Source organism: Xiphias gladius, chromosome 3 (genome assembly GCF_016859285.1).
Source record: "Xiphias gladius isolate SHS-SW01 ecotype Sanya breed wild chromosome 3, ASM1685928v1, whole genome shotgun sequence".
In the NCBI taxonomy this organism is placed as follows: domain Eukaryota; kingdom Metazoa; phylum Chordata; class Actinopteri; order Istiophoriformes; family Xiphiidae; genus Xiphias; species Xiphias gladius.
The window spans coordinates 21593514-21606849 of NC_053402.1; the positions used below are offsets into that span (position 1 = coordinate 21593514).

Consider the following 13336-nt stretch of genomic DNA (forward strand, 5'->3'; position numbering starts at 1 on the left):
AGGGATCCTGCAAAACGTGATAGCACTTCAACCCCATTAGGTCTGCCTGCAGGCATTTAAATGGACAGAACACAAATTTAGCACAATTCATCATTATGCAAATCCCTAAAACGTCTAGACAGGATATTGGTATCCTACAAAAATCATAGCTTCTATCAGGTAGTCAGCACAATTGTCTATCACAATGCATATTTGAACGCAGAAAAAAACTTTTAAAAACATTTTCTCTTATTTAAATCACGAATTTAGACACATTTGTTGTAGATATGAGTTCCCTGAGTGCTATCTAGTTTCGGATTTTAGTCCTAGTCTTGTATAGTTTAACGCAGCTGTTTATTACTAATGGTGTCTGTATTTTCATGCTATTAGAACAATACCATTACCTTATGTGACTGCTGTGTGACTGAATGTTGTTGCCTTGGTGGTGGTGGTGAGATCCCGCTTCTTCACACCAGGAGGGAGAATGGTAGAGGCAGTCGGCTGTGACTCAGTGTACAATGTGGAAGCAGCGGGGCTTCCGTGGCCCTGAAAAAAACTGAAACTGGCTGGACGAACAGAAGGCCTCCTGAAAGGTCTGGCAGAACATTTAACTTGTTATCCTGACTCTGCTGACATCATGTACAAATTTGTATCAAAAGTGAGCGTTCCTCTGTGTTAGAGTGTTTTTCTGCTGCGTAGTAGGGTTTGTCTAACTTTTTGTTATGTTTCTGTTGGAAGGTAGAGTGGGGCTAGTGCAGCCATCTGTCTCTGGTACAGCATGTCCCCTGTTGACAGACATACACAGTCTTTCTCAGGTCAACTTAAAAAGAACTTTGAGTCTTTAAATCATGTTTTTAGTAAACACAAAGGGCTGAGATATTTTTACTTGTTTCCAGCGCCAATCCACTTGTTTCAATAGCTGTTGTATGTCGTACAAATGAACTAAGTATTGGCAACTCATGAATCTCCCTCATTTCATGATATGTTTCTTGATTCAAATAGGTGAAAAACAAGTGGGTTCATCTGACTACTTTTGCAGATATTTTATCTAGTTTGATGGAAAGCACAATACTAGACAGAGGATTCTTTTTTAATTTAGTGTGGTGTGTTATGTAAATCGAGTTATAGGAAGTTATAAACATCCCCTCCAGACAAGTGTTAGGACATATAAAATACTCTGTTCTGAATAACAATCTGTGTCTGATATGGTTTTTCTACAGAAAAAAGCTAACTACTCCTTCTTCCTCATTGAAAAATCCAGAATCTATGAATAACCAAAATATTGTTCATTTCGAAACTTCACCGACTGGACTCAAGATATCTCCTACTTCACTGTAAAGTCAGTGCTCAGTGTCTGTGTACTGGAGGATTCAAGATTCCACATCACACATGTGTAAGTTACATGTCGGACCACGACTAGCTCCAAACCAGTTGTGATCCCATGAAATCCTGCTCGTACACGTCTAAAACTCAGATTTAAGCCTTTTAGTTTCATACTCTGCAAATAAATCATTCTGCCCAGTGAAGCTCAGACATCCAAGTTAAGTAACAGTACGCACAACACATTTTTGAGTGGAGGGGGTCTTTAAGTTTTTGTTGTGGTGGTTGTATCTGCTCGTCCATGTGCACAGATTTACTTTTCCTCAGAAACACATGCTAAAATTTTAAACTTTAATTTTAGCTGACAAGAGTTTAAATCCATATTGTTATTTAGTAGGGAGGTACCAAAACAGAAATGCCATTGATATTTCTGTGTGTCAGTTATGAGGGTGTTTTATTTATAGGCTGAAGTAGTGTTGTGTCTGCTGTATGTAATGTTAGTATAGATGGTAGCTAGGCAGGACAGAGAAGGACTCAGTTGAGTGTGTGAGGATGCATATGGAGACTGCGTTGTTGTGTGTGGGGATCACGGACTGTCTGTGAAGCTAACTGTGGGATTGGAGAGGTGGTCTAATGAGATGTAGTTATGAAAGCAAGTAAAAAGGCCAGCAGCCGTGTGGCTATTGAGCGGCGCTCGTTGGCTTGACGCTGCCTGTGACCTTGGCCTCTGGGGCTAATGGAAGTGGAGGGCAGTAGGCATGCTCTCTTTGCATCTGTCAACCCTCCAACTGCCCTCTAAATCACAGTCCCTCCCAGCCGTCTTGGTACTGGTGCCAGTCTTAGTTTTTGCCCTGTTGAAGCAGCTTGAATCGACTCGCAGTGGTATCATAGTCGTGGGGTCCTAGATGAATGTCAGGCCCGACAGGTCAGGTTTTAGGTCACATTAATCGTTGCTGCTGCCATGTGGGAGCAGGTGATCAATTACCATACCGAGTGCATTTTTATCTAAAGAATTATCATGCCGTTGACTTGTAGCTAAATCTTTGAACATATGTTGCCTTATCTTTAGGTTGTGTTCCATTATACAATATAAATTTTTGTTATCCTGCTGTTTTTAATTGGATTTCGATTGGCACCTTACAAAAAGGGAAATGAGGGTTGTCATTGATCTTGGTTCGTATTGATTTGTCTGCATAACATGAAGCACACAGTGTGATTGACCAGTAACTAGTAATGTGTCGTGTTTAATGAAAGCAGAAGTGTGTTTATGTGGTGCCCCCTGGCTTTGAATGAGCTTACAACAGGAGAACACAGAGAAATCTGGATGTAGTTTGAATTGACTGGGATTTTGCTTTTACAAGTTGATATTCAGTATTTGTCTCCACTTACACTATGTGTGCACATTTGAAGTGTATGAGTTAAGCAGGTTCATATTAAAAAACTATAACATACTCATTAGAGATTTGCTGAAAGTCTTTATTCTAGAGCTTCTGTCCCTCTAAAAAATGTTTAATTGTGACAAACAACAACGGGTTTGTTCGAGACAGTAGAAGTCCATCAAAATAAACTGAGAAACAATTTGTCATGTGACTTTTAAAAAAAATCCAAAACATGCATGATAGTGCTAAAATATTACATCCATAGTTTAAAAAAAAAAAAGTTTGACAAAAAAGTATAATATATATTTCATCTGTCTCTCTTTGAGACGATCCACAATGACTTTGAGTATCCCTCACAACATCACGTGATTTAGGAAACAACATCATATGAATTTAAATACATCTGTCTAAGTCAGCATTTAGACACTAATTTATGGACTCAGAGAAGGTAGTTAACACAAAATAGATAGACCTGGTTGTAGGGTAATTGCTTGTGGAGTACCAGTGGAGGTGTGGGATGCTGTCATTCATACAGCCACTGGATCATCATTGTGTTTGAAAGAGGATCCCACAGAGGGCTGGGCTACAGGCAGGGAGGATGAGTGAGGGAGCAGGAGGGAGGGAGATACAGACGGATGGACAGAGGTTGCCTTCTCCCCCTCTCTCTCTCTCTCGTAGTCTTGGTCTTCTCCTGTTGTTTACCCTGTGGTGCGCTTCAGCATGAGCTTCAAGCAGAAACTTCAGCCTGTGAGTGTTTCAGCCTTACTGGGTCTCTCACGTTCCCTTGTGTCCGCTTCAAACTCTCTTCAAACTCAAATTTTTCAGCCCCACTTCCCTGTTTGTGTGCCACTGTTGTCCCCTTTCCTGTTTTTCTTCACCGTTTCTGTCTCCATCCTCCACCTAACCCTTCCTGCTTGCTTGCTGTAGCTCCACAGGTGAGCAACATTAGCTATATCCAGGTAAAGCTGATGCCATGTCACCTTACAAGGTCATGTTTATGGAAACTCGTCCCAAACTTTGTGTACAGCAGCTTCAGCTGATTTTGCTCTCCTAGCATTTTGCATTTGAGCTGCTCCTGTTCTAGCTTTGCTGATGCTGTTACAGAAATAGAGGTTGTGTTTATGTGTAGAGGAGAATGAGACAGGATAAGGATGCACTGGCTGAAAGTTTGATTTTGTGTTCACTAATCCTCTGTAGATCGAATATACAGGGAAAAACAAAGACAACTTACAGAAACTAGTTACATGGGAAAGGCTTTGCACTTTGCAATGTGACTATTTTTATAAGTGAGGGTAAAAGTAGGATTTATTTATTTTCATAGCAGGTAAACTAATATCCATAATCATGTCTGTGTTTTTATGACTGTGAATATTTATTATTCAAGCGGTACTATCTGCTTCTAATGTCCCGGAGGTAGTTCACCACAGCAATTTTATGTATTTCACACTGGCTTTCATGACTTATTTGGGTTTCAGTCTCTAAGCTTCCCTTGTACTTCACATCTCCACTCATTTGAATCTAATAAATACGAAAATGTATTAAGAGTGAAGTCTTCCTTCCATAATTATAAAGTCAGAGTAGCGAAAGAGAGCTGTTGCGTGCAAATTAGTGGTGGCAGTTGTTCTCTGGTCGTCATTATGAAACAGAGCTGTGGACAACATCAATACCTTAACATTTCTTGGATGAGTGAACCTTTGCTCATCTGTTTACATTCTCATTAGTGTGTTGACTTTTGCATCTGTTCAGCTGCTATGGACAGTTGCTGATACAAAAAAAAGAGAGCTATGGATTGTTGTGGTAGAAGAATTCAATAAATCCTGCATGGTTTTCCACCTTGACCCCATTTCCAAACACTGTACACTGTCTATTTTTCATGAAAACAGAGTTTTACAGCAAGAGCAGAGGCCAACATCCCTCTGTCATTAAAGGACATTGCATGCCATAATGGAAAAGCTCTAACTTTGTTTCCTCCGGTTTTTTTCTCTTTCTTTCTTTCTTTTTTTTTGTTTTGTTTTTGTTTTTCCCAAATATGGCCAAGTACACGTTTAGCATTCTTAATGAAGCACATTGTCCATAAGAAGCAACTTTGACTATTTCTGGCAACTGTTTTCATCTTAGCTGGGAAAGTGGAAAGAAAAAGCTTAACTTGTGGTTCCTGTGTGAGTTTATCAGAGTGTTTGGCTGTAAAGCCACTGCAGCCACTCATACAAGTCCGGCTTCTTTTATCATGGTGACTATGACCATGATTATGCAAAATGCAAATGAGGGACTGACCACTGGAGTGTTTTTGAGAAGATGGAAGGACAACGACGCACATGGGCTGGTTAGTTAGTGTAGATATGGATGTCAGCAATGGGGCATCAGAAACATACAATCTGTCAGAGGGGAGCATTTTCACACTAGAAATGACTGTTGTAACAACCACACCTTGCAGTTGACAAGAATGAACTAAAATCATTCCTCTGCATGGCTTGCAATCAATGACAGCACTTATTCTGGTCCACAATTGACCAGAACAACGGCAGGAGGGGGTCACATGGTCTCGATTAAATAGGGATCACATGGTGAGGCACAGGCAGGTGAGGCTGCAGTGGACTCTTTTAAAAAGAACAGTTAGGGCTTTCACTTAGTGAAGTGCCTGTGGAGAGAGGACACATATACGCAGGGACTCTTTTAGAGCTGGGTTTGAAGTTTTCCATATAAGTATGGTTTTTCTGCAAGAAAGTGATGCAGGAGAGGAGATGGCCGCTGCACAGCAGGCAGGTAGGGCTGCAGAGGGTTTGGAGGAGCCTCCTCCTCCTCTGCTGCTGCGGTCGACACCCGGATGAGAAGCTGGACATGGAGGCTGTATTTATCTTACCGGTCAGTGGGATTTTAATACTCATCCCTTTTCTGACAAAGTCACTGATATCTTATTGTCATGTGTTGGCCTGCCTGTTAATGAAATTAGTGGTGGCAGTTACACTGCCTGCTTTTTGCTTCACTAAAGGCCAGAGCTGTTTCTGTTCTTTTTGCTACACTTAAAATTTTGCAGTGTGTGGACATGTTGTCGTTAAAGGGCTGTGACATTTTCTCCTGCCAAACTTGGTGAGACTCTTTTTGAGGAGGTTGATATGTTCCCTTAGGCGCAGAATGTTATATATTGAGGTCTGATTGGCTGTGACATATGGGGCACAGTGTGAAGGCGCAAGCAGTAATATATAGTGTGTGTAGCAGCCACTGATTTATGCATACACATTTACCCTGCTCAAATTAATTGCTCTTTTAATCTGTGAATATTCTGGATTTAATCAAGATATTTTGGTTTCCTCACTTCAAGTTAACTGATAGACGTGTTTTTTTTGAGAACGACATTTTCGATTTTAGTGCCTGGTTTGGTTTAGCCTGGGTGTTTTCACTTTTTTAGCTTTGCATGAAAAGGGAAATATTCACATGTGAAGCTTTACTCATCCACCGATCAGGGCCGGCCTCCGAACTAACCCAACGCAAGCTACTGCTGGTGACAGTAACTCTACATTTCCTGCTTTCTGCAGCTCAAAACGTCTTTGCTGGAAGGCTTTTGTTATGAAGCAGCTGCAACAAGTGTTGAGTTTGCATTAACAACATATCAACATGACAAATGTCCCTGTAACACCGTCCTTTTCCCCCCAAACGTCAGCAGAGTTGGTCAACAAAAACACTAAGGCAGTCTGCTTTGATATACAGTTCTGTGGATATGAAGTTGTACTAAGCCACTGCCATTATTTCAGAAATGAAGAAATAAGAAATAGAACTAGAGCTGCTCTAATGAGGTTTGGCTGTTGTTTGGTGTAGGAGATTTATTAAACACAAAATAGCAACAACTCTGTTTACCTGTGACTTTATTCAAAACAATATTTACAGTCTAAATAGTGTGTGCTGTTTACTCACAAAGTGAAAGAGGAGGGTGAATTATGGTGCAGGTCCTGGATACTAAACCTCATCTGAAAAAGTAAACCTGCTGAAAAGTTTAAACTCCTAAAAAATAAACCCGACCATTTAAAGCTATATTTAGTTAGTGATATTTAAATGATAATGATAATTAAAAGTTATTGGTCTACAGGCCAATTACTTAAACTCTCATAACTTTCTTATTCTTTCGGATAATGTTAGTAACCTGCTCTCCCACATTACAGTGTTTGCTAAAGTGTAAGCACTGTGCATTTTCCTTGTGCTCATCTCTTAACAGATAAATCAATGAATGGACGGGCCCCCCCCCTCAAACCCCTGTTTGAAGTATAGGCTTCATAAAGTAACTGGTCAGCTCTGGCCCCATACAGCACACTCTATAGTTATGGTTCCCACTGCCCTCCCCTCATTATTGATAACATCTTCTCCATCCCTTCCCTATGGCCTCAGGTGTTGTCCCTTGGCGCTGACGTGCTGCCAGAGTACAAGCTCCAGGCCCCACGCATTCACAAATGGACCATCCTTCACTACAGCCCCTTCAAAGCAGTATGGGATTGGGTCATCCTGCTGCTGGTCATCTACACCGCCATCTTCACGCCATACTCGGCCGCCTTCCTTCTCAACGAGATGGAGGAACAGCGGAGGAGAACGTGCGGCTACACCTGCAACCCGCTCAACGTGGTGGACCTGGTGGTGGACGTCATGTTCATCGTGGACATCCTCATCAACTTCAGGACCACTTACGTCAACGAGAACGACGAGGTGGTCAGCCACCCGGGGCGCATTGCGCAGCACTACTTCAAGGGCTGGTTCCTCATCGACATCGTGGCTGCCATCCCCTTCGATCTGCTCATATTCCGCTCTGGGTCAGAGGAGGTGAGAAAGAAGGGGAGACGGCGGATGGTCAGCAGCCTCACAGTACTGATACATTAATTCTGCTTCACCCAGTGTTTGTTTCGCTTTTTTCAAGGCAGACAAAAGGTCGGAGAACAAAGTTAAGTTCAGCTCCATTTAAGTATCCCTGTAGATCATGCCAGTGAGCCAGATAAATGGAATACAGCCATTTTTCATGTTATTAGTTACACCTGTGTTTTTCCTGCTACAACATGTCCAAATGGGCATCACTACAGAGCATAGACTAAGAAGAGGTCCCACCTCAACTCCTAAAGTCTTAGACTGATGGGGTATGAAGTTGTTGAATCATAAACCCATCATGGTTTTATCTTGAAATAACAAGGCAACTGCATCTTGTGGGTGAAGTGTTTAAGATGCATGCTAGATAGACAGATTTCCCGTTTGCAAACAGCGCAGGTTGTGCACATCAGGCGTGTGGAAATAAACATTGCCGCAATGTTATTATAGCTTAATGGGCATTTTCAGTGTTACGAAATGAGGCAACTTGCTGGAAACCAGTATAATAAAGTTTAAAGGTAAATTTGAATGCAGCACTTGTCCCTGCATTTTCAAAACTTTTCGCTACACGTCTCTCTTAGCCTGTCATCTCTCGCTACCTAACATGACTTTTTTTTTTCTTTTTTTTAACATATTTGCTTTATTGACCAATAATTTGATGGGTCCTCTTGTATTTTGATTATTAATATCCTGCATCCTAGGACCTTGTATTTAAGTATTAATATACCTATATATGTCGAAGCAAAATATTAGTCCAGGACTATGATTAAGGGACTATGTCACTGGTTTGAACATTTTTTACAGTGGAATGAAAGCTTACTAATACTGGCTGCCACTAATATGAAGTCTGCTCTCTCTCCACCAGCCTCAGACAACTACTCTGATTGGATTACTGAAGACAGCCAGACTGCTGCGGTTGGTGCGAGTGGCCAGGAAGTTGGACCGTTATTCAGAATACGGAGCTGCCGTCCTCTTCCTTCTCATGTGCACCTTTGCCCTGATCGCTCATTGGCTGGCCTGCATCTGGTACGCCATCGGCAATGTGGAGCGCACCGGCTCTGCACACATCGGAGGCATGAAGATTGGCTGGCTGGACAACCTGGCCGACCAGATTGGTAAACACTACAATGACAGTGACGCAACCTCCGGCCCGTCCATCAAGGACAAGTATGTTACAGCTCTGTACTTCACCTTCAGCAGCCTGACCAGTGTGGGCTTTGGGAACGTCTCACCCAACACCAACCCAGAGAAGATCTTCTCCATCTGCGTCATGCTCATTGGCTGTGAGTAGAGTGGGAGTGAGTCTGAAATCTGAATCCTTTTAGGGTGAGCACTCTCCAGAACAAATAAAATACCTTCAGTTTTAAAGCGGGTATAGTTTAATGTAAATGTTTGCCTGTAAAAGGGAGACAAAATCAGAGTGTGAAAACCTTGGTCACTAAATTTTTGAATCCTGATTGTGATGGAACAGCTTATGACCGATATTTCATGGCAATATTCAGATATTTATAACATTTCTGATGTTTTCATGCTAAAAAATACAAACATTCTGTGTTTCCCCTGGACTTATATTTTGCTATGGTTGAAAAGCATGGGACGCTAAAACAAATGAATTTCTCGTATGTTTATGATCATATTCAATTTGATTATAGGCGTTATCATAAAATGAGGAATTCATGTGTGAAAACATTATTAGACAGTTTAAGATTAATTTAAAAAACATTCAAAAAATATGGCAGGTCTCCGAGACTTTCATGCAGCTTTGTTCAGTGACGATGATAATGATAACATAACCATCCAGTATCGGTTATACTGCTCTCACACATCGCCCAATTGACTTATCAGTCTAAAGAAGTGTGACATGGTCTGAACTCATCCTACAATTTTTAACAGCCTTAACGTGCGGATTTTTGTCCTGTGTCCCGTGCAGCTCTGATGTATGCCAGCATCTTCGGTAACGTGTCAGCCATTATTCAGAGACTGTACTCGGGCACGGCCCGCTACCACACCCAGATGCTGCGGGTCAAAGAATTCATACGTTTCCACCAGATCCCAGGAGGCCTGAGACAGAGGCTGGAGGAGTACTTCCAACATGCCTGGTCCTACACCAACGGCATCGACATGAACGCTGTGAGTCATGAGGAAATTTGCACACTAGTTCACAGGAGGCAAGATCTCTGTGTTTGGGCTGTGGCTAATGGCTAGAAAGACTTTGTTTGGTTGGAAAACAGATGTATAGACAGTTTGGAAAGATTTAGTTTTTGCTGTATTCTTTAACACAAAAACTTTCAATTGCAAAGGACTCTTTTGGTTCTCAAGTAGGCAGTTCCTGAGGGGGTATAGCTCAGTGGTAGAGCATTTGACTGCAGATCAAGAGGTCCCTAGTTCAAATCTGGGTGCCCCCTATCCTGACCGATAACTTTTGTCAACATAATCCTAAACCACAACTGCTATACCAGCCACTCAGCTAGAACAAATGTTGAGAAGAGCTGACAATGCACATTTGATTTCTGCGAAAAATTCTCGTTTTTTTATGCAATGCACATTTCCAAACAACCTGTCTCTATTGGCACTGCGCACTTATAACGTGCAAACATCTACGGATTTGTTCATTCATGATCAACGTAAGTGCTGCTTGATTATATGTGCATTTGTTGTGCTATCCGAAAAAGATCTCATTGAATTAATGTGGAAAAAATAAATTATACTGAGTCGTATTCCAGCATGTAATACAATGTTTGCTCTCATTTGGTTTATGTTTCCCATTGTTGTTATCATTTTAAGCCTTATCTTTGATAGTTTGTGTTAGTTTCTTTGTGTTTGACCTACACGGGTTGTTTGCCTTGTTCTGCTGCCGCAATGACCCAGTTTCCCCTCAGTGAAATTTCATGTGACCGTATCTACTCAAATGAAAATAAATCCAGGTTTTCTGAGTGCCAGTAGAAAAAGAATATGATTTAATAACAAGAAATATTTTTTTAAATCTTTTCCTCTCAGCAAAACCTCTATAACATTCAGCTTTCTTTTCCACCGTGAAACTGATTTTTTTGGATTCATACACACTATTCTGAAGACTGAATAAAACATCAACGGCCTTATGTTCAGTAGAGTGGCAGAGCGTTTGACTGCAGGTCCCCCAGTTCGAGCCTGAGTGCCCTCCTTTTATTTAAACATACAAAGTGTTTCCACTGAGGTTGCTACATTAGGAGACCCACTTTTTAGTGATGATGTGCGTCACATCACTGCTTGGGCTTGGGCTCCTAACAGCTCTGGAGCATGACGTAGCCATAGAGCAGCATTAGCGCCTGCCAATTCAATGTGAGAATAGATAATCACTTGGAGCGACAGTCCTTTGTGCCCCACCTGAATCAGTCTGACAAATAGCTCTCCTTCTCTCACCCCTTAGCTCCTTTTTTATGGACCTTTCAGTTTTATTTTGCATTTTCCGTCTTTAGATCACCTGGTTTTGAAGCTATGGAACAAATAGGTGCACAATGAAGGAAAAATAAAATGGAGAATTATTTAAACTGACATTATGGAAATAATTCCAGTAAAATCCATTGATTTTATCCTTTGAAAATCTATTATGTGTTTGATTTCGACCCTCTGTTGCCTTGCAGGTCCTAAAGGGTTTCCCCGAGTGTCTGCAGGCTGACATCTGCCTCCATTTGAACCGCAGCTTGCTGCATAACTGCAAAGCCTTTCGAGGTGCCAACAAAGGCTGCCTACGGGCTTTGGCCATACGATTCAGGACCACCCATGCTCCGCCGGGCGACACTTTGGTCCACAGTGGGGACATTCTCACCGCCCTCTACTTCATTTCCAGAGGCTCTATAGAGATCCTCAGGGACGACGTGGTGGTGGCCATACTGGGTGAGCTACAAGCCACGGTGGAGGCCATGTTTACTTTGCCTTCTGTTCCACTGTGGATACAGATCAGTGTTTATATTTATTATCAATTACAGTTATTTGATCAATCAACATATAGTTTATAGAAAAAATTCAGTAATAATGACTAACACCCATTGGAAATAACCATGAAAAACTTAAAAATACAGAAAAGGAGGTCAATTTTTCCATTTGTGAATCTGACACCACTAAAAGTTTCTGTGCTTTTGCTAAATGGCTACAACTAAAATTGCAACGTTTGACTGACATTTTGTGACTTTTCTTTTGTACATTTTTCTGACTGGTTTTTCTGCCATCCTCTCGCCTCTTCCCCACAAGCCCACAGCCACAACTCACACGGCCCTTTACATCGCACAACACACATACACACCAGTTCTCTGTGTGTCGTGTTGCCAGAGGTGTTTGGGCACAGCTCCACTTCCATTCCACAGTGGCATTGATCATCAATAGAACCCGCACTCAGATCCAGCCTGCATAGGTCATTTCTTTTTCTTTTTTTTTCAGCTGTGTTTGAGGGAACCATTAATGTGCAATGAGTTGCAGTGCTGTTGAGGATCAGTGTCGCTGTGGTGCTTTGTTTTTAATTTGTTTTGGAGGATATTCATCCATCAAAGGGCTGTTGGTAAACTATTACTTGCAGCGGCTTACTCACCTTGTCTAAAATCTATCGATTAACTTTTCTCATTATTCTCTCTCTTTTTTCCTGCGTATTTTTTAGGAAAGAATGACATCTTTGGCGAACCCATCAGTCTGTATGGAAGACCGGGGAAGTCCAGCTCTGACGTCAGGGCCTTGACCTACTGCGACCTTCACAAGATCCTGAGAGACGACCTTCTGGAAGTGTTGGACATGTATCCCGACTTTTCTGACATGTTCTGGGGCAACTTGGAGATCACTTTCAACCTGAGAGATGTAAGTGCTACCAGAGGGCGGTTTTACACACTATATTTGTAACATCATCGTAATGGTTATTCCATTTTTCATAATCTGTGTTAGTTTGTCTTAAGGCCTAAGAAAAACTGCTTTAACCAGTTATCTCACAAAATGTATGAATGGAAAATTCTTTACGAAGTTATGAATGAAGACAATTTAAATAGGTACATTCTGTATATTTTTTCTATACATTCAAAACTTCTCACTAAAACCTACTGTGTGTGTCCCTTAGGCCTTAAAACACACCGAATTCATGTCATTGTATTTCCTGACTCATAAGTCATTTGTAAGGCCTGTTTTAAATTGTTTTGAAAGCTGTATTTTTCAGATCAACTAACACTCTTTTTCCTCTGCTCCTATACTAGTACATAGCTACCTATAAACTGTCGCTAGGCACTGATGCACACACCAAAACTCACAAACTCTACAGGGCACTTTCAAGGGATGAAATCCAAAATATTACAACCTAAACATACTCCTTAGGCTATTTCATCTGTTTTCCTACGCTAAATCTCACCATTATACCAACTTTAAAGTATAAGTTTAGTAATATTCTGTATTCATGCCCTAAATACTAGGGCAAATGTGGATTAATCCACCAGTGAAATCATTTCAGCGAAATACAGTATTCCGTCCTGTTTGAGTGACATTTGTAGAAATTCTAGAAAAAAGCCGTGGCATCAAAGAAAACGTTATAAATTTATGATACATAATTGCGCACATCTGTTCAAGAATGGATATTTACTTTAAGCATGAGATCTGGCGTGTATTTTTGAATTACTGAAGCTGATATGTATCAGGTAGATAGAATAAACCAGCCAACCCCGAGCAGGGACTCTGAATGCGGCTATCGCCGGACAACGCATCGGAGAAGCTCCCTGCGGCGTCGAAACCGGCCAGGTGAGTGAGGGGCAGGGCTTAAGTAGGTTAACACATTTCCATATGTTTCTGTTGGATGCCTTTTCTCTATATTTTCC

The 13336-nt window shown here is 41.3% G+C and overlaps 1 protein-coding gene and 1 non-coding gene across 5 annotated transcripts in view; both read left to right on the forward strand.

Moving 5' to 3' along the window:
• The window catches only part of kcnh6a (potassium voltage-gated channel, subfamily H (eag-related), member 6a), a 28683-nt gene that overhangs the window by 10698 nt on the left and 4649 nt on the right, over nucleotides 1–13336 (forward strand). For all 4 annotated transcript variants that reach the window (XR_005706601.1, XR_005706602.1, XM_040120155.1 and 1 more), the window contains exons 7-12: nucleotides 7056–7481; nucleotides 8383–8800; nucleotides 9448–9647; nucleotides 11138–11390; nucleotides 12145–12338; nucleotides 13160–13259. Coding sequence is in view for 2 of the 4 variants with exons in the window: in XM_040120155.1 (XP_039976089.1) it covers nucleotides 7056–7481; nucleotides 8383–8800; nucleotides 9448–9647; nucleotides 11138–11390; nucleotides 12145–12338; nucleotides 13160–13259 (1591 nt within the window). In the remaining 2 variants the exon portion in view is untranslated. The remainder of the gene's footprint in view (nucleotides 1–7055; nucleotides 7482–8382; nucleotides 8801–9447; nucleotides 9648–11137; nucleotides 11391–12144; nucleotides 12339–13159; nucleotides 13260–13336) is intronic.
• trnac-gca lies at nucleotides 9851–9922 on the forward strand. Its single transcript has one exon. It is a non-coding gene; the product is annotated as a tRNA-Cys (tRNA).